Source organism: Hemibagrus wyckioides, linkage group LG02 (genome assembly GCF_019097595.1).
Source record: "Hemibagrus wyckioides isolate EC202008001 linkage group LG02, SWU_Hwy_1.0, whole genome shotgun sequence".
Taxonomy (NCBI): domain Eukaryota; kingdom Metazoa; phylum Chordata; class Actinopteri; order Siluriformes; family Bagridae; genus Hemibagrus; species Hemibagrus wyckioides.
The window spans coordinates 24,990,200-25,011,427 of record NC_080711.1 but is presented as its reverse complement, the minus strand read 5'-3'; the positions used below and the strand labels follow the sequence as shown (position 1 = coordinate 25,011,427).

General features: G+C 40.5%; 3 protein-coding genes and 4 non-coding genes across 9 annotated transcripts in view; 4 read left to right on the top strand and 3 right to left on the bottom strand.

Moving 5' to 3' along the window:
- LOC131370769 (1-acylglycerol-3-phosphate O-acyltransferase ABHD5) overlaps positions 1 to 1,088 on the bottom strand; it is a 17,700-nt gene extending 16,612 nt beyond the window's left edge. The window contains exon 1 of one of the 2 annotated variants that reach the window (XM_058418281.1): positions 1 to 1,088. This exon is cut by the window's left edge and continues 243 nt beyond it. The gene's annotated coding sequence lies outside the window, so the exon portion shown is untranslated. The other variant, XM_058418272.1, reaches the window with a different exon arrangement.
- A 1,615-nt stretch (positions 1,089 to 2,703) lies between these two features.
- rpl14 (ribosomal protein L14) lies at positions 2,704 to 5,753 on the bottom strand. The gene is made up of 6 exons (XM_058403837.1): positions 5,699 to 5,753; positions 4,386 to 4,487; positions 4,158 to 4,252; positions 3,236 to 3,335; positions 3,086 to 3,139; positions 2,704 to 2,807 (listed from the first exon to the last, which is right to left on the bottom strand). The coding sequence occupies exons 1-6, from the start codon at positions 5,699 to 5,701 to the stop codon at positions 2,736 to 2,738; spliced, it is 426 nt and encodes a 141-aa protein (XP_058259820.1). The 5' UTR covers positions 5,702 to 5,753; the 3' UTR covers positions 2,704 to 2,735.
- Positions 5,754 to 7,515: 1,762 nt separating this feature from the next.
- On the top strand, positions 7,516 to 7,587 carry trnap-agg (transfer RNA proline (anticodon AGG)). The gene has a single exon. It is a non-coding gene; the product is annotated as a tRNA-Pro (tRNA).
- A 931-nt stretch (positions 7,588 to 8,518) lies between these two features.
- On the top strand, positions 8,519 to 8,590 carry trnap-agg (transfer RNA proline (anticodon AGG)). The gene has a single exon. It is a non-coding gene; the product is annotated as a tRNA-Pro (tRNA).
- A 702-nt stretch (positions 8,591 to 9,292) lies between these two features.
- Positions 9,293 to 9,364, top strand: trnap-agg (transfer RNA proline (anticodon AGG)). The gene has a single exon. It is a non-coding gene; the product is annotated as a tRNA-Pro (tRNA).
- Positions 9,365 to 10,149: 785 nt separating this feature from the next.
- On the top strand, positions 10,150 to 10,221 carry trnap-agg (transfer RNA proline (anticodon AGG)). The gene has a single exon. It is a non-coding gene; the product is annotated as a tRNA-Pro (tRNA).
- A 615-nt stretch (positions 10,222 to 10,836) lies between these two features.
- Positions 10,837 to 17,199, bottom strand: sgo1 (shugoshin 1). Of its 2 annotated transcripts, none has more exons than XM_058404296.1 (11): positions 17,146 to 17,199; positions 15,951 to 16,108; positions 15,019 to 15,218; positions 14,800 to 14,852; positions 14,582 to 14,658; positions 14,022 to 14,488; positions 12,101 to 12,509; positions 11,829 to 11,993; positions 11,538 to 11,708; positions 11,188 to 11,353; positions 10,837 to 11,102 (listed from the first exon to the last, which is right to left on the bottom strand). In XM_058404296.1, the coding sequence occupies exons 2-11, from the start codon at positions 16,090 to 16,092 to the stop codon at positions 10,976 to 10,978; spliced, it is 1,977 nt and encodes a 658-aa protein (XP_058260279.1). In that variant the 5' UTR covers positions 16,093 to 16,108; positions 17,146 to 17,199; the 3' UTR covers positions 10,837 to 10,975. The 2 variants fall into 2 exon arrangements, with proteins under 2 accessions (XP_058260279.1, XP_058260288.1); XM_058404305.1 differs by having other exon boundaries at positions 15,019 to 15,212.
- Positions 17,200 to 21,228: the final 4,029 nt, after the last annotated feature.

Genomic DNA, 21,228 nt, shown 5'->3' with positions numbered 1-21,228 from the left:
GAAATCTAGGACTGTTATTTAGAGCTCTGTCTCTTCTTCATAAATAACCAGCTATTAAAATCTTCTTTACATCTTTAGTGAGAATTATGATGCTTGTGTTTAGTGATAGATGTACACAGCCTTGTGGGGACATTGTGCAGAAATAGATTTTTACACGACACTGTAAAAGTTGCTTATTAAAGTCTAAATTGTTTTATATACGTGATGCAAATCTGAATTGATTTTGTCCAGAACCCAGTGTTTTACCTCTGTACTGACGACCAGGTTCTGTTAATGGTGTCTTTATTATTTTAAATGAATTAATTATTTTAGTTAAATATTGTATAAGGGTGAACTAATCTCTAAAAGACTTTGTGCAGCTCCATTGACTCAGAGTATCAAACTTCTACCTCTTTCAGCAGGAGAGTCCAGGTCCAGGTCCTGCTTTAGTGTCTGAAGTGTTGTTTGCTTATAATGAATTAATCGAAGGAGTAACACAAATGAGAAGAAGGTGCTGTGTATCTCAGGCTGTTACTCTCGACACAGGAGCAGAGTGCAGGTTCGAGTCCTGCTTTGGGTGAAGTAAGACTTATATAAAGTGTTTATTTATAACGTACTCTGTTCTCTCACAGGTGATGGAGGTGTAATAAGAAAGATAAACCCCTAGACGTCCGTCGGCTCTGACGGCTCAGCAGGTTAAGGGTCTCTGCTTGTCTCAGATTCACGGTTTGAGACTCTCCCTGGTTTTGGGGGCTTCTTCCTGGTGGAACTGTAAAGTCCAGCAGAGAGAAAAAAAGAGAGAGAAAGTCCTCTCTGTCCCAACTGGGGCTCTGGGAGATGTGAAAGGAGGGGTTATGCTACTCTGGGCTCTGTCTATCTACACTATATTGCCAAAAGTATTCGCTCACCCATCCAAATAATCAGAATCAGGTGTTCCAATCACTTCCATGGCCACAGGTGTATAAAATCAAGCACCTAGGCATGCAGACTGTTTTTACAAACATTTGTGAAAGAATGGGTCGCTCTCAGGAGCTCAGTGAATTCCAGCGTGGAACTGTGATAGGATGCCACCTGTGCAACAAATCCAGTCGTGAAATTTCCTCGCTCCTAAATATTCCACAGTCAACTGTCAGCTGTATTATAAGAACGTGGAAGTGTTTGGGAACGACAGCAACTCAGCCACGAAGTGGTAGGCCACGTAAACTGACGGAGCGGGGTCAGCGGATGCTGAGGCGCATAGTGCGAAGAGGTCGCCAACTTTCTGCAGAGTCCATCGCTACAGACCTCCAAACTTCATGTGGCCTTCAGATTAGCTCAAGAACAGTGCGCAGAGAGCTTCATGGAATGGGTTTCCATGGCCGAGCAGCTGCATCCAAGCCATACATCACCAAGTGCAATGCAAAGCGTCGGATGCAGTGGTGTAAAGCACGCCGCCACTGGACTCTAGAGCAGTGGAGACGCGTTCTCTGGAGGGACGAATCGCGCTTCTCCATCTGGCAATCTGATGGACGAAGTCTGGGTTTGGCGGTTGCCAGGAGAACGGTACTTGTCTGACTGCATTGTGCCAAGTGTAAAGTTTGGTGGAGGGGATTATGGTGTGGGGTTGTTTTTCAGGAGCTGGGCTTGGCCCCTTAGTTCCAGTGAAAGGAACTCTGAATGCTTCAGCATACCAAGACATTTTGGACAATTCCATGCTCCCAACTTTGTGGGAACAGTTTGAGCTGGCCCCTTCCTCTTCCAACATGACTGTGCACCAGTGACCAAAGCAAGGTCCATAAAGACATGGATGACAGAGTCTGGTGTGGATGAACTTGACTGGCCTGCACAGAGTCCTGACCTCAACCCGATAGAACACCTTTGGGATGAATTAGAGCGGAGACTGAGAGCCAGGCCTTCTCGTCCAACATCAGTGTGTGACCTCACAAATGCGCTTCTGGAAGAATGGTCAAAAATTCCCATAAACACACTCCTAAACCTTGTGGACAGCCTTCCCAGAAGAGTTGAAGCTGTTATAGCTGCAAAGGGTGGACCGACGTCATATTGAACCCTATGGATTAGGAATGGGATGTCACTTAAGTTCATATGCGAGTCAAGGCAGGTGAGAGAATACTTTTGGCAATATAGTGTATGAATATATTTATTTACTTTTTTATATAATTATCTATTTTTATATTTTATAAATTTACATGTATTACTATTACACTAAATATCACCATACATTATACACTAGTTTTCTGTATATACACTATTTTACTTTATATACACACACACTATCACTACTCTATTACATAAAGCACTATATTTTACTACTAATTATATATATATAATTATACTACACACCAGTGTAATATATAGTGTAGTTAGCATGTCACTATATATTCCCTCACTACTCTATATTAGATTGTATCTAATGTATTATATATTGTACATTTTAGAGTATTGTAGCTCAGTTACAGTCTTAATCGTCCTGATCCAATAAATGATAAATGTAAAGATAATTACTGTGACAATGTGCTTTATATTTTGAAACTTGTCTTTTTATTACTCTGTACTGTTTCCTCAGCAGCCTGAACAACACTTTCCTGAAGTTCTGCTCACAAACACATTAGAGTGGAATTGTCTACATTTCATATTTCCTATTCTGTGAATAAACTCAAACATTACACGTGATCAGAACAGGGTGACTCACATCTCTGAGTGAAATAAAGGACAGGACAGAACAGCTGAACATCTCAAACACATTTATTGAACAGAATTTAAGCCTTTTTTGCTGCGGCTGCTGCAGCTTTCTGGAGTTTCTTGGCCTCGTGTTTGATGATCTTGTTCCTCTGCAGAGACAAACATGTAGGTGGTCAGATGATATTAACAGCATATACATACGTGCTCTGACCCCAACCTCCAAGGATGGGATATGCAAAGAAAGAATTTCGCTGTGCAGTAATGTATGTGACAAATAAAGGCTATTTTTATTTCTTTCTATGCAGTGCACTGTGGGTAATAAAATCTTTCCATTACTGAGCCTATGATGTATGAACTGATCACAAGACCTTTTTCTTAACAAAAATCAGGTGTGTTTAAAAATTTGTGTTTAAACATGTTCTCCTACCATTTTCTTGGCCTTCATGACCTTGTAGCGGTCGAAGTCGGTCATCTTGGCTCGCTGTTAAAACCATGCAGAAGGACAGTTTAATGATTGAATATGTTTGTCCTCATCTAATCTAGCTCAGGACTCAGCACGTCTGATGGATTTCTTTACCTTTTCCCTGGCTTCAATTTTCTTGGCCCAGCTGCTCTCTGCCCATTTCTGGCTGATCTCGGCTTTCTCCCAGGCGCGCCTCACAAACTTCTGACGAGCGCTGTGGAGGATAGAGACGTGAACGACAGAAACGAACTCTTCCTTTAGGTTCAGCTCTCTAAACACAGCAGAACTTTATAATGACGTCACGTGAAGAGTTTTGGTTCAAACACGCAACACCCCGAGGATTTATTTCAGGAGCGTCCATCTCATCCTTCTCCACAAAGGGCCAGTGTGGTGCAGGTTTTCATTCCCACTGAGCAGAAGTCACACCCGAGTCTACTGAAAGCCAAGAGCAGTTGATTGAACAGGTGGAATCAGGGGTGTCTCCCGCTTGATTTAAAAAAACCTGCATCACACCTCCGGCCCTATGTGGATAAGACTGGACATCCCTGATTTATTCTCCAGTTCATCGACCGTCTGTAACGAGCTCAGTGATGCAGGTTCAATGAACTAAGAGAAATTAAGCTGTTGTGCAAGACAAACTGTCACAGGCTGTAAATAATCCATGAGCAATATAAGAAACGGTGCAGACAAATGTAGTAACCTAATTTAAAAGTGTAACATGATTAGAAAACGTGTCCTGAATGGAAATCTGGCAAAACACGATCAAATCCAGGGGAAAAGTAATTTGGAGAGAAAAACCGTCACTCTGAGTTTGGATTTAAACAGTGAGCCAGCAAGAATAAATAAGTGCAATAAAACTTTACTTTACTTTATAAAAAATTTATCTGAAATGACAACTTTAAACTACAAATATTACAGGGAACCTGATCTGTTCCAGTCACAGTGCTTTACAGGACCAAACTTTTGAATGCTGCTTTAGCTTTTACATTAAAAGATGATGAAGATTCAGTGCAGGTGGACAGTGAAGTCGTCGTACCCGTGAGGAACTTTGATGACGTAATCGGTGAGCTGCATGCACTTGAAGGGCATGGACTGCCTCCTCACACCGGTGCAGGGTCCATCCACCAGCGCCTGCAACACCAGACCACCACAGCGCATGGTTATATAATCTGCTACTCCAACATTCAGGATGGACACAGAACCTGGTCATGAGCGAGCTTCACAAGAAGCAGCGGAGGTCATGTAAATACACTGCAGCTCTTACCCTGTTCTGATCGATCACATCTACGATGGTCACCAGTTTGCCCTCATGGGGACCGAAGGCGACGTAGGCGACGCGGCCGATCTCGACGAAGCGCTTGAACACCTGGTGAAGACGAGAAAAGATTAAACTCACAGAGAAGGTAAAAAGACGCAGCAGACTCAATGCACTGTAATCCAGACAACTTCACAACATAAGCATGTTTGAGGAAAAAGAAAAAAGCTTGCGGATGTGAGTGTGTATGGGGGAAAAAGACGCTTTTCCCTCAGTTATACTTTCTCTGTTCAGTGTGTGTGTATCGCTGCACAACAGCGAAACATCAGCCGAATAAAATTTAAACTCAATAAAATATATAAAATATTTCTATTTCTTACTTTTCTACTAACTGCTGAACCCTGAGTGTTTTATTATTCCTCCTTTCCTCGAGAAACAAGATTGCCTTATCAAGGAGCTAAAATGAATCAAGCTAAAAGCTAACACCTGCCCTAATCATGCTCATTACAGATCATTACACATGAAATACTGAGAAAAGCTGGAAGATTAGTGAAGGTGTTAACTAGAAGATTTGTGTTTACGTCATCTGGGAGAAAAATAACTGACCAGAGCACTGACCACAGCACTGGTTCACTTTCTATACAATACTGCACTATTACACAGATAATATTGTCCTCTGTATTTTCTACTAAATTAATCTTGCTCAGAATTCTGAGATTTTTATGTTGATGTGAAAATAAAACGAAGGTAAACTCGGTGTAAATGTAAACCCACAACAATAAACGGATTCGGATATAAAGCTGCTTTAATGTGAACAGGATGATGAAGAAACGATCACAGAGGGTCAGTTTATTCCTGGACATGTCCATATTTAGATTTTTAATGATTTATATACACATTTCTCATGTTTGGAAACGAAGTCTACTTCCGAATTACAGACCTGTTAGCCATGCTAACTCCTGCGAGTCATGATTAATGAGATTTGTGACATGGTACATGTCTTAACTTACAAATAAAATAACGAGTGTTCACTAGTAACCTTTGTGAGTTAATTAGTTAGCTACTTGTTCGTTTAGCTGGTTATCTTAGCGGTTTAGCTGCTTAGCTTAGCACACCCGGCCTAACCCCAGCTACCACGTTGCGCGCGAGACCCCATTAAAACATCCCAAATTTCTCTAAAAACGTCAGCAATCACTTCTTAAATAATCACAAAACACATTAACTACATTATAATCTCTCTGATTAAAGTGGATCTGTGAGGGAAAAGGGTGAAATATTATAACTTTTACTGAAATTCGTGTTCCGTATCTATAGAGACTCACCATGATGGTTGACCGTCGTAGAAAAAGAACGCTGCAGCTTCCGGTCCAGCCTGATACTGCTTCCGCTCAGCTGTGAGCATGCGCACAAGTGTCGTTAGACTTCGTTAGATTCTGACCTCTGTTTAATGAACTTCACTTAGTTTACACACAATTTTCTGTTTTTTAATTAGATTTAAAATATATTTATATAGTTTTATTAGTGTTGGACCGTCAGGGTCACCAAGGCCAGCAGTGATCTGAATCACTGACTTGCATTTTAATATATTTAATATATTTTTCCATAAATGTGTATTAAATTATTCCCAATAGTCTATTCTCTACATTTCATAGCTTTTCTCTCGGTTGCGCTGCTTCCAGTTGTGTATATTTATGAGAAGACAGTGGCTGACATCATGTGTCGCCAGGGTGAAGAAATGACCCACCCGAGTTAAATGATCTGATTCTGCATATGAACTCATTCATGAGTCCCAGGTCTAAATTAAACCCATTCTTATTTGTCCTGTAGCTGCTACCGTGCTTTTTTTATTAAACAATACAGAACATTATATATTATACATTAATGCAGTTATTAAACATATCAGAGAAAAAAGAAGTTAGGAAGAAACAAATCAACAAATGTGCTGCTGCCAGGGTAACAAGAGAGAGAGAGAGAGAGAGAGAGAGAGAGAGAGAGAGAGAGAGAATTCTCTTCCATTGAGTCTCAGCAACTCCAGAGTGCGTGAGCTGATATTCTTAAATGCCAATTTATAGGAAAAGCACTTCATGTATATAGTTATACTTTTTTGCACATTTTGCATTTTTGTTCAGTTTGGTTGTTTTATTCCTTATTTAAGATATTTATTTTTTACTATAGGGTGAAAAAAAATCCAGAACTATTTCCCAGCAAGATTAGAGTTTGTACAGGAAACGAGGGCTATAAAACAATCACTGACTCAAAAGGATTCACTGACTCGATTCATTTCAGTGAGTGACTCAACGAAACCCGAGTTTTTAAAAAGAATCGTTTTTGCCACCACTACCTGTATCTTAAAATAAGGGGCAATGACATTGTTCCATTAACCAATCAGATTTCGAGTTGGCGTCACTGGGGCCATCTAGCAGCCGTACGATTACATCAGCAATTTCCCGTCCTTTGATTGGGTAATTGGAGTAGTCAGAGGCAGTGACCCGCCCATATACAGTGTTTTTATATTCACTGCGTCTCATTTCGGATGCTGCGTCCACCGGAGATTGCAGTTTGCTGCATCAAGAATGTCATTTTTGAGAAAAGTAAGCGTAATATAATGGACTATTCCTTGTGAGGTGTGAAATACTGTAGACTGATTTCTTTTTTACTTTGTTATTTAACGGGTGATTAGTATCTATTGCCGTGGCGTCATGGTATAGAGGTGGATTAATTCAGGAAGGACACCAGTGAAGGCCCAGGTGTGAAACGCACGGCCCGACACTGTGTTTTACAATATGTTTAAATTTTTAATCAGAATAGTACACTCATATTAATCTAAAGAAAATTGTAACATTGAACATGAAATAATACAATATCCGATTTATTTACGTTTCCGTTGTGTGTTGTTTATTTTAACTTCCTTGCATAAAAAAACCAAAATAAATAAAATAAACGCTCTTACGATGCAGCGTATTTAATTACAATTATTAATAAAAAAATATATTCATTAAAACAGAAAGCTCTGCAGGTCCCCAGTTCTCACCACCAGATGGCGCCAGAGACACAGCTTTTTACAACAGCGCCTTACTTTTCTGGCCCCAGATGTAAACGTGGCAAATTTTATTGTGAAAATCATAAGTTCTTTTCTAGTGGCTCGTTGGTCTAGGGGTATGATTCTCGCTTAGGGTGCGAGAGGTCCCGGGTTCAAATCCCGGACGAGCCCATTTATTTTATAAATGTGGGGTATAAATTTAGAGATTATTAGTCTATAGGTCATCAACCTGAATATTCTGCAGAATGAATGTCTCATGGAGAGTTGGGACACTGAATAAAACCAAGTCATAGATCTAATGTGAAACAGTAACCAACACAATTCAAGTGAAAAATGTTTTAAATAAAAAGAGCTAAATCCTAACGAAAACATGTAGAATGACTTGTAGAGGAAATCCACTAGCAATCTGAGAGCTCTGATGCACTTTCTGTAATGAAGAGTGTAAAGTTTGTAGACCCAAAAAAAACTGAGAGCCGAATTACAGGAAAAATGCTTTTTCTTATTTAATTCGTTTTCATTTGACTTATCTTATGTGTCCAAAACATTGTTCACTTTTATTGTAACATGATTCATCTTGGTTTCATCTACTTTTTTTATTTTACATCATAACAGGAATGTGTAAAACTTTTCTGTCCACTGTACAAATCATGCTGCTGTCTTTCAGTCTTTTAAGGTGCTTTCATTTTAATTTCACAGACACCACAATAAATATTAAAAAAAAACAGTCACAGATATAATGAAATGCAATAAGAAGTGTATTAAACAAACATCTCCGGAAACACTTATGTGGATTTTTTGTGTTGAAGAGGAAAATATTTTCCATGTTCATAATCAGTATTAAACAACATTAAACAAACACAGACGTCAACATTTACTTATCAGTAATTTATTTACGTGTCCATTCTGGGGGAAACTTGTTCATAAAGCAGCTTGTTTTCAGAACAGATGAATTAAATCAACGGATTAGCAGTTCCCCATTTATCACCAGAAGATGGCGCCAGAAACACACCGCATTTTACAGAAACTCAACAAACTTCTCTGCGATACACACGCAGACGTGGCAGATAAATTGTGAGGTGAACTTCCCAAATCTTCACGTTACGGCTCGTTGGTCTAGGGGTATGATTCTCGCTTAGGGTGCGAGAGGTCCCGGGTTCAAATCCCGGACGAGCCCATGTGTTTTCTAAATGTGGGGTATAAATTTTGAGATTATTTAGAGAATGAACTTCCCCTAGATGTCCGAACAGCCGAGTCACTGACTGTCTTCAAACGATGGATGAAGACCTACATCTTCTGAAACACTTAAACTAGCTCTTATTTTTCCTGTTTACAAACAAACAAACAAACCCAACTCAGTATTTATGCTGATGGACTCCTCAGCCTGTGACCTACTGAACCAGTCTTAATGTATTCATTGATACAGACTTTTAAGCACTTTTGTATGCCAGAAGAGCGTCTACTAAATGTCAAAAATGTAAATATAAATGTAAATCCTAACAAAAACATGTAGAATGACTTGAGGAAATCCCCTTGCAATCTACATGTGCTTTTTTATTTTATTTGTTAAAATTTTTTTTATCTTATTTGTCCAAAACATTGTATTGTGTGAACATTTACTTATCAGTAATTTATTTACGTGTCCACGTGCTCTGTGTGTTCAACATGCTTGCATTTTTGGGGGGGGGGGCTTGTTCATAAAGTAGCCTGTTTTTAGAATAGATGAATTAAATCAACGGATTAGCAGTTCCCCATTTATCACCAGAAGATGGCGCCAGAAACACACCGCACTTTACTGAAACTCCACAAATTTCTCCGCGAGACACACGCAGACGTGGCAGATAAATTATGAGGTGAACTTCCCAAACCTTTACACCATGGCTCGTTGGTCTAGGGGTATGATTCTCGCTTAGGGTGCGAGAGGTCCCGGGTTCAAATCCCGGACGAGCCCGAGCTTTTATAAATCTCTCATACACATGACATCATTAATCAAGTCAAAAGGCTTTTATTGTCATGTCAACCACTGAAAGGTGATGCAGTACACAGTGAAATTAAACAACGTTCCTCCAGAACCCTGGTGCTTCCCAACGTAGAGTAAAATTAAACAACACAATACATTAACTCAGTTCTACAAAAGGTACGTGTGTGTTAGTCTACAAGTTTAACATTCATAACATGAGAATGAAAGTGTCAGAGTTCTGCTCTCCTCAGTGATCAATATGTTAATTTATAACCCATAATTATTTGCTTTATTCAAACTGTTTCGCAAATGTATGTATGCTGTACCTATCATGCTTCCTTCCAATCAGCAACCATTATCATATAGAAATACTAATATTGTCATATTCATATGTATAGTTACATCCTCCTTCTCTTTTTTATTGCTATTATGTCGCACTTCTTTTGTTTGTGAGAGATTATCAACATTATATTTTTCATTTGTTTGGCTGAACAGGCAACATATTGAAGGATGCTTAAGGCTTGGATACTGACTAGGAATTTTTAAATTAATTTTATCATTTTCATCCGAACCTAAAAGCACTGTGAAGAATGCTCTAAATTCAGTGTGTTTTGTGAAAAGACCAGGTAAAAGAATGACATTTGTCAAATTTCATTTTCTAAACACCAGATGGCGCCAAAAACACTTCACATATAACGGAATCATTTCATAATTTCGGGCAGAGGGAATGTAGACGTGGCAAACTGTGATGATAAACTCCTTACTTTTCCCCTACCGGCTCGTTGGTCTAGGGGTATGATTCTCGCTTAGGGTGCGAGAGGTCCCGGGTTCAAATCCCGGACGAGCCCAGAACTTTTATAAATCTGGAATTAAAATACCATTAGCAGAAATCAAAGCACTCCAAAAGCTTTTACTGCACTGAGACAAAAACTTCTCAGGTTTCCCGAGTTTCAGGCTGAACATTTTGTATGATGGATTGAAGATCAGGACTTTAAATCAAATGACAGTAATTAATTAAGGTTTTTATCCATTTTTATGTTTTCTGTTTATCTATTTTTTTTATAAGAGCACAATCATTTACTTCATATGGAAGATTACACAGTTGGGAAATACTAACATGTTAAATGTGATCGATCTATCTATCTATCTATCTATCTATCTATCTATCTATCTATCTATCTATCTATCTATCTATCATTTATGTAGACACTCAGACAGAGCTCTTTAATAATTTTATTTGTTATTACAATTCTAACTGTGTTGCTTACCATAATAACTCTGTGTGTGTGTATCATTCTTATCTTTATGAGTAAAAGCTACAAGAAATGAATTATGATTTCATTTTTTTTAACCACTATGAATCACAATGCTCTGTTTATTGCTGCTCTTAAAGCTGAAAAAAGCACCCTGAACTAATGAAAGTTTTTTTTTTTTTTTTTAAGTAGCAGACATCTTTCAGAGTGTTATTTGTTAAAAGAAACCAACTTTATTTTACATGGTTTGCCATTAAAACACATTTAAAACACACTTTCATATTTACATGGTACAGATGATCTCAAAGTTGTAATGCAGGAGGACGAGGAGGAGCGAAGGATGGAATGTTCAGAGACAGCCTACGAACGACTCGTTGTACTTCTCCATGGCTTTAAGAGAGCGGCGAGACTTCTGCTTGAAGATGGGTGAGCGCAGGAAACGTGTGTCTGTGAACTTGTCTCCACGCCGCAGCTTCCTGAAAGAAAAGAATTAAAATGTGTGAGAAAAAAAACGAAAAACAGACAATATGTGGGATATTTCAATACAGAGGCGGGGCTTACGAGCTGATCGACGGCTCCTTGTAGCTCACGATGCTCGTGCAACGTCTCTTGCGACAGTGACTGGGGGTGGAGTCTCGACCCGGCAGAGGCACCTGATAGGCTGCAGGGGAGAGATTTGTCACGTCACTCAAAGCCAAGCCCAGACAGGAGCGAACAACGAGACCACCTGCAGGAACACAATGTGCACGAAGGAAAATGTTATCCAAAAGAACCAAAAGTGCAAAAAAAAACAAAAAATAAAATAAATAAATAAATAAAACCCCATAACACCACAGGATAGTCAGAGGATGTGTGAAGGTGAGGAGCGGGTCAGTGCTCACAGGTCAACACAGAAGAGTACAGGACATTACCCTTTTTTCTCCTTGACTTGTGCATCACCATAGCCATGTTGTTCTCCTGCTCTGATGATTGGTTCTGGTGGTTTATCAAGTCAAATAAAGGACCATCAATCATCATAAGCCCCGCCTCTGCAGCAGGGACGTCAGGTGGTGGAGTCACCTTCTCTTTTCCAAACAAAGTGTCTGGAAAAAGGGAAAATGGCACCAGGTTAAACAACATTTCACAAATCCAGCAAAGCAGCATGATGGTGAGCATTCACACACACACACACACACACACACACACACACACACACACGTCACCTTCAGGACACTCTTGGCCTGGAGTTGACTGGTTGCTCTTCTCAGCAGGTGTACATGACAGAGACTCTGGGAGCTGCAGGTCTGCAGCAGGGGATTGTGGGAGCTGTAGTCCTGCATCGATTGACAGAGTGACGTCTGCAGCTGCAGCACAGGTTTTGATGTTTTCTGTATTTAAAAAAAAAATAAATAAATAAAAAACAGAACTTATTTTAATACTTGAGCAGCCTAAAGGCAACGTACAACAAAACACATCTAAAGATCTGCTAGCTCACCAGAGAGCCCTGGAACTGTGCGGTTCTGCTTAGGCCCAGTGTTCTCCTTCCCTCTCGTCTGAGCCGACCTCCTCTTGGAGCGGGTGCGACGTGGTGGAGGACCCCGAGTTCGTCTGAACTTCCTGTCTGGAACGTACGGGCTGTCGTCTGCGTCCTGCTCTGCTTCTGAAGAGCTGGGGGCGTCGTCTGCTGGGGCAGGAGGGGGTGGAGCAACAGGAGAAGGCATGGTTATCGGAGAGGGCAGAGCTTCTGAGGCTTTGACTCCTCCTCTGAAAGGCGTGATGTGTACAGCCTCTTCGCAGTCAAAGTCGAACGTGTCGTTGCTGCCGAGGGAGGAGTTTAACCGGTCACTGGTAGCGGGAACAGAACCGGCCGTGGCCGTGCGACTCTTAGAGCGAGCACGCGGCTTCTACAGCAGGAAGAAGCAGAATATTTAAGGATATCATAACTCTATGAGGATTTCATGTACACATAACACTTTATATATTATCATCATCAGGGCTGCAGCTATCGATTATATTAGTAATCGAATATTCTACCGATTATTCCATCGATTAATCGGATAAGAAATACTTTTTCTTTATTAAAGAGGAATACTAAATATGGAAGAGAAAATAAGACAGGTCTCTTAAAATGAACAACTAAGTTGTTTCCTATTTAGAAAAATTTAAATAAAATCTAAACCCATTACTGCATTTAAGTGACATTCAAAATGCAAATACAAATATATAAATAAATAAAACTTCACTTCAAAAGAAGGTAAAAAATAGTACAACCTAAAACATAATAATAATACCTAAACATTGCATTTATGTTGTGCAAATGTTGGACGTTTCAGTGTAACTACAGCTCAAGCAGCACATAAACCTTTACTGTCCTCCTGGAAGACTTTGTGGTTTTTGTAAGAGGCAAAAATTAGTGGACAGGAAGTAAACAAGACAAGGTCCATACACATCAAATCTCTTAACACATTTTTTCTGTAACATGAAATTAGACTTTGAAAATTTGACATTTGGAGAACAAACCCTCTTAAATGTCTCTACATACTGGGGTGTGTGTGTGTGTGACAGAGTGTGAGGCTATAAAAATGAATGACGCTTAGACTTTTACAAAACTTAGCTAAATTAGGGACATCATAACTAGCCACCATACTGATTTACGGTCTTAAATAGTCACTACATGTAGCCAAAATCCACATACATTTATACCGGCCTTAATTTCAACTAGCAATCATATTGATTTAAGCTAAGTGCAAATGTTCATACTGTTTTAAGCTAAACTTAAAGCGGGGACTGTGTGTGAATGAGATATTAACACGGTGAAGTTAGTCTGATATTCGGACATTAGACAGACATTCGGAAGCGGTATTTTAGGGACCGTCAACAAATTTCTGTACAACTGAAATGTGGTACTTGTTACTTACCTGGCACCGTGCCCCAGTTATTCTAATTTCTTCTTAAATATACATATGCCATGTGACCCACAACTAGTACCAATAATCTAATTGGAAATCCCCAGGAGCTACACCTCGTTATCCCAAAATATGTTTTCACTGATTTTTATTTGTCGATGGTCTCTAAAATACCGCTTCCGAATGTCTAATGTCCAAATATCACACTAACTTCACCGCGGTTGAGATAGATTGAATTGCAGTATGGAACCTGTAGTGTTGTGGTGCACCAGTTCAGTCTTATAGTAATCACACTCTACAGAGGTTTCTGTCTGTTTTAGTTTGAAATGATCCCAAACTTTGAAAACTTTCTGCCGTTTTCTTTGGCCTGAATCTTCTCTGTGTGTAGTTACAGTAAATGGACTAAACCAAGCTTCGAGGCAACTAATTTGCCTCGATGATTTTTTGTATTCGAATTACTCGAGTTACTTGAGGAATCGTTTCAGCCCTAATCATCATCATAATCATCACCTCCCAGGGCTTCTTCAGCGGTGCACGCTCCACCTTGCGACCTCGCTCCGGTTTGGTAGCTGACTGAGCGGCTTTCCTCTTCGTCTGTCTAGATGCACAGCGCTGCGGTGGCTCCGGGGTCGAGTGCTGCACTGCTGCCAGGTCAGCATGCTCAGAGTCCAGCGCTGCCTTGGACAGATCCACCGAATCGGTCAGGAGTGACCTTTGATCCTTGGTGTTCTCGGTAGGAGCTTCATGCTCCGAGTCTTCTGGAACAGCGTTAATGTGTTCAGTGACGCATGGGACAAGGTGGAGCTGAGGATGCTCGGCCACCTCAGAGCTCTGAGGTTCCACCTCTTCGTTTACACAACTATCCACAGAGGTGGAGTTAAACAGTGAGCTCCGCCTCCGCTCAGAGCGCCTCCGCCCATCTCGCCGCCGACGCATTCCAACGGTGGGAGGCAAAGAGGCCTCACTATTACTGGATCCTACAAGAGAAACACAGCACAGGTCAAAGGTGGAAGAGGCGTGGCCTCTGTTCACACCTGCCTAAAACAACTCTGAGTCCATTCATTGCTTACCTTCATTCTGTTGTGTGAGAGACTCGAGCGGGCGGAGCTCCCCTTCCTGAGTGAAATCTCCAGCCTGTGCCACGCCCCTGAACCACGGCAACAGAACACACTTTATATATGAAAACTCAACAGCTTTAAACTGCATCCCTGTGAGGCAGCTGCACTCAAGCCTCCAGGACTTCAAATACTTTATTAACAGATCTCACACTCAGGTACAGCATTATTACCTGGGGCTGGTCAGCTGTACAACGTCTAACACTGGCTCGTCTGCAGACGATGTCTTTCACACATTACAGGAGAAATCATGAAGGAAAAAAATTAAAAACATCAACAAAAGTTAAAACATTACGCACACGGCAAGAAATAAAAATCAGGTGGATGAAGACTACAGGGTGACAATTTTATTCATTTTAAAAACTCATTGGCTGCACCATCAGCTAACTCACCTGTTCACTTCTGACCACGCCCCTTTCACTTAGAGCCCTCTTCATCATCAGCAAGTGGAAAATGAGCGCCTGTCGTTCTCTCTTCAGCTGCAGAATGACCCCCTGGGCTTGCCGTACTTTCTCTCTCTCTGCCTGCAGAGCCAGGGCCAGCGCTTTGTTATTCACCTGTACACTCTTCAGCACAAATGGCTTCACTGTTGCTGTGCAGGAACACGCAGGAGCACCCAGGAACACGCAGGAGCACCCAGGAACACGCAGGAGCACCCAGGAACACGCAGGAGCACCCAGGAACACGCAGAAACACACAGTGAGGGGCTAAACATGTCACTTCTGATCATTTGAGCTATCGCTCTGCATTCTAATAGAATTAAAGCAACAGGGGGAAAAATCCACCCACAATGCCATTCAACTACCTGTTGAGCCGTGGGAGTTAGGTATCGTTCTACTAAAACTACTAGATCTACTCCAGATTTCTGACCTCTCATTTAAAAAAAAAAAAAAGGCCTCTCATCCCCAAACTGGTCAGAGTGATGCAGCAGTGCTTTAGTCTGTCCAACTCTCTCAACTGCTTCTCCTCCATATGTTCTGCTCAAACAGATCATCTTCCAAAGCTTTCATTCTAACACCACCATCAACACCATCACCACATCCTGTCAGCTCACACATCTCTAACCAGCCGAATCAACACCGGAGCCAGATCAGTGTTTGCTCCTGGGTTAAAATGAAGCCAAAAATAAGTGAATGTGAGAGAAAAGAAGCCAACTGTTTTCAGTAAGAGCCGAACTTCATCACTGAGATTTGAGCAAAGAGGAGAAAAAAAATCACCATTACTCAGCACCAAAGAATCACACTGGCGACCCGAGTCAGTAAACCTGACCCAAACTCTTCAACAGAAACATATTGTGTTTCAGGAAGGATCTCGACGGACTCACCCGTGTTCTTCAGCTTGGTGAGTCCTCGACTCGCAGCACATGCGCTCGCCAGACGCTTGCTCCGCTTTTCCTTCATCTTCTCCTTAATATCATCCAGACTCTGCTGGAACGACTTCTTCTGGACGACCCGCTCGCGAACCATGGCTCACTGGGCTTTACTGGGGAGAGGAATCAACACAAACAATAACCTTCATTACCTCAAATTCATTAGAATATTACTATTAAAGTATTTTCTTTTCCCTTTTCAGTTAACAGAACCTTCTGAGACTAGATGTTCATCCACGTCTCTAATCAGCAGGAATGCCACAGAAAAAATTCCCCGGAATGTTGTTTATCAGACAGTGAAATAAACACATTAACTTGAACCACAGACTGAATCAAGGGATTTATTCAGAATGTAAATGAAGCTCGTTTGCATACCGAAATAATACATTTCTGCTTTCAAAACAAACCTTACAGGTACATGAAGTGTAATATCCATTTGATTATTATTATTTTACATATTTACACACCTCCATTTCTCCTGGAGTGTGTGGTGTTAAAAAGTTTGTCCAATTTTATTTGCATATATTATATTATTATTAAATATGAGAACACTCTCCATTACCAGCGAACTACACAAAACTAACTGACTGTAAGACGTTAATCATGCTCTGACTCTTTATTTTAGAAGATATATATATATATATATATATATATATAGAGAGAGAGAGAGAGAGAGAGAGAGAGAGATAGATAGATAGATATTATTTTGTGGAATTTGCCTAAAAAATGCCCTTTTATTCTCATGCACGAAAAGCGGTGTGTTATTGTCGTAGTGAATCTACCCGTATTGTGGCCAGCCTCTGTTGACGTGAATTGATTTGAAAACTCTAATTAAACTCGGATATTTTGTTTAAATATAATGTCTTTAATAATCCATTGTGATGCAGTTGAATGAAATCGGTACAGATTAAATCCTGGAGCTGAGTAAGGTTAAACTGCAGAGCCATGGCTGAGAGACGAGAAGAAAAGCGTTAGAGAGGTAACCGCTAGCCTCATGCTAACACCTCCTCTGCGAAATAGCTAAGAATCTGAACATAGCCGTCACCTCACAGGGGTCTAGAACTACACAGCACGCGAGTTTGGTTTATTATTAACTGATAGCTTAAAGAAATTTTGACATTATTACTCGGAAAACTAACGGGAAACTCACTGTAGCTTCACCTCCGTCGCTGTGTTTTCCTCTCAGGGGGACGTTGACATTCGAACTGCGCGCTGCCGGCTTTCTGATTGGTCAAAAAGCAAAGCATCGCGTCATTTCCGCACAGCGTCGTGGTGCCCTCTTGTGGCGTGTACAATATGAGCCAAATACAGTAGCATAGATCTGAAAGCTGGATGATGGTGTTCTAAATGTTCAGGCAGAAATTTCTAGAAGTGTCTCTGAAGAGTGAGGCAGAGGAGATGGTGATATGAGGAAGAACCTCGAAAGGAACCAGATGAGGAGGGAAAATATCTTCATCTGAGTGACCAGTGTCATTATAAACCGTTTATATAAGTCAGAGCTGAAAGGTTGTGAAGATGAAGATGGAGAACACACACACACACACACAAAATGAAATTGCGCATAAAAATGTCCCAACACTTAAAGAGAGGAACTGTACAGTTTGATTGCCACAGGGATGAAAGATCTCCTAACACTCGATCAGTGGTCAGTCTCCAGCTGAATGTGCTCTCCTGATTAACCAGCACACTGTGAAGGGTTGTGACAGCATCCTTCTCTCAACAACAACGTGACCTGGGTCCAGCTCCATGCCAAGTACAGAGCCAGCCCTCCTGATTAGTTTGTCCAGTTTATTTCTCTCTGCCACCTTCATGCTACCTCCCCAACAGACCGCTGCATAGAAAATGACACTAGACACCACAGACTTATAGAACATCTGCAGTACACACATGTGCTTTGTGTAAAAACTGATCAGGAATATGAACTAACACGCTACAGAGAAACCATACCACACGAACTCCTCGGTTGTGAGGACCGTTGCATGCTGGGAAAGTGTCTAAAGCCAAGTTACAGAGCACTGACAATGGAGACTTCTTCTATAAAAATCAACTACTGGTTTGTTGTGTGAAATGAATCCTTTACTTCATTGTATGCAGAGTGCGACCTGATGTTCTGACGGATAAGCAAATGATTAATCAGAGTCGCACAAGAGAACTGGTTGTTTGAGATGTTATCAGACAATCAGACTCCACTTCCTGTCCCGCTCTGCTGGCATTTCCCGTAATGAGAGTCTGGTGGTTTGTTTGAAGTTCATATGAACTTTACCTCCACCTGCGGGAACATCATCAGCACCCAGTGAAGATTTATCACTAAAAGCAGAACACTAGAATGATCTACTGTAATAAATATCATTTGTTATTATCGTGTATGGGTCGTGACTGTGATATAAAATCTGCACTGAACTCTTTAGAGAAATCTGTCTAATCCTCTATCGGCGATCCATCCAGCTTAACTCTTCAGATTGACCGCCTCTGTGTGACATTATTATCTTTTTTTTTCTCTATAAGATACTCCATCATTTGCCAAGCTCTCAGGATCCCCAGGTTTGTTGAGGACAAAGAGCCGGAGCTCCTCAGAGAGCCAGACGAAGGACGATGATAACGATGGTGACAGGACAGTCACCATAGAGATGCTGCACCTCGAGCATTAGCATCGTTAGCGCAGATATAAAAAGGAGGTGCAAAATGGAGGTGGGAGTCAGGGCAGTGAAGGAGTGGCCGAGGTCACGTTTACCTGCTGCTGGTGAGAGCTAAGGTGAGTGATGATGGAGCTTCCACACAGGAGACTTTGATTATACACCAGACTTCAAGGCTGTGGTGTTATCTACAGAGATCGGTTCTGGTTAGGAGAGATAAACACTGGATCCATTCACCTTTATATTTATTGGATTTTTATTCAGTACAGGACTTTCTAATGAGAGGAAATTCATAACAGGTTTAAAAGTTCTCTCGTAGTACCCTCCTGCAGAAAACATAATGTTTCGATGCAGAACCTGACAGCAGAGGGATTTATTCAGGTTCCAAGTAAATCCCTCTGAGGAGGACAAGAACCCTTAATAATGTCATAAACCCTTCAGGAATGCTAGAAGAACAATTTCTTCCAGGATTGTACCAAGTACCAAAAAGCTAAATGCTAGCCACCAGACAATAAAATCCTGACAGATAATCTGGATCTGAATCTTTATTCTGTTCTACTTGATATTTTCTTTCAATTTATATGAATAAAGTGTCACTTACCTTGTTACTGATGGTGTATTAATGCTGAAATCCATGTAGTTGATATGTTCCAGAAGAGAAGGTACCTGAAGTTGATTATTTTCCCATAGCAGCACATTTTATTCCATTTATGCTACAGTCAATTTGATTTATCAAGAATAAACACATTCTTATTAGAAACTTTATTCTCTCTCTTAAAGTTCATAAGAGAAAATAAATCTCAGCTTGTCATGTTACCATGGGAACCACAAAGAAGTGGTCCTCCTTTGTCCTGAATATGTAGAGAACGTCAAGTTCCAGCTTCACCACTGACTGATACACACACACACACACACACACATATACACACACACAGATACACAGCACTGACACTGGAGACTCCTTCACCACATCACACACACACACACACACACACACTGATACACAGCACTGACACTGGAGACTCCTTCACCACATCACACACACACACACACACACACATATACACACACACAGATACACAGCACTGACACTGGAGACTCCTTCACCACATCACACACACACACACACACACTGATACACAGCACTGACACTGGAGACTCCTTCACCACATCACACACACACACACACACACTGATACACAGCACTGACACTGGAGACTCCTTCACCACATCACACACACACACACACACACTGATACACAGCACTGACACTGGAGACTCCTTCACCACATCACACACACACACACACACACTGATACACAGCACTGACACTGGAGACTCCTTCACCACATCACACACACACACACACACACTGATACACAGCACTGACACTGGAGACTCCTTCACCACATCACACACACACACACACACACACACACACACTGATACACAGCACTGACACTGGAGACTCCTTACACACGTTTCTTCACAGTGTCCAGTGATGTATGTAATGTAAGCACCTTCTGACCTTCACAACACAGAATTTATTTTCTGATGTAATATTAAAGCTGTCTTTTTAGAACCTAGACACACCTAAACAGGCCACGCCCACCCCAGACAATCCAGTCCTTTGCTGCTGTGATGATTAATCAGCTCCAGATTTTATTTATTTATCCACTGGAACTCCAGTGGGTCTCCAAACATTAATAATGTTCATGAATAATTTTATTATAAACATTTTATAACCTAACACTGAAAAACTGCAAACATTTTACATATGCTATAACAATTCTAACTGTGTTGCTTATCATAATAAGCGTGTATGTGTGTGTGTGTGTGTGTGTCATGTTCCAGCCCCTTGAATTGATGCTATTGTAAAAATGAAACTTGAAAATTCATAGCTACTTTGAATAAATGTGGCATTAAGTGTTTTTGCTGGTCAGAGTTTTCCATTCCTCTTTCCTTCATATATTAAAACAAATGCCTGCATCAGTCTCTGGAAAAATGCTGATGTGAAATAAAATATCTAAAGATCTAATCACCCCTATGAACCGGCTCACGATCACTGTACTGACCGTGAGTGTAGATTTACTGAAGCTGTGATAAGGATTAAAGCTCATCTGACAATCTTTTTCTGCTGAACGTCTGAATATGAGAGGGGATCTGAACATCTGAACCTTTCTTTAGATCAACTAGACTGTGGTGTAGAAGATCCTAAAAAATAAATAAATAATAAATAAACTGATACAACAAATCTAAATAGATGAGGAATAGATGTGGAACAATATAGGAAAGACAAATAAAGATGAGTAAAATCTTTCATTAAAAATGAAGCAAGGTATAAAACTCTGTTAAAGTAGAAATGATGTCATAAATTCTACAAAATAAAAAATAAATATTTGATTAATCAGATTATATAGGAAGACAAAGCAACAACAAAGTAGAACAGATAAAAGACATAAAGGCAAAATTAACTAAACAAAACAAAATAATATAAAATAAAAAATAGGTAAATTAGAAAATGAAAGCCAAATGAAAAGTCAAATAAAATAAAAAATTGTTATCAATATTATGAAACATCTGTTCAAAGATCAAATAGA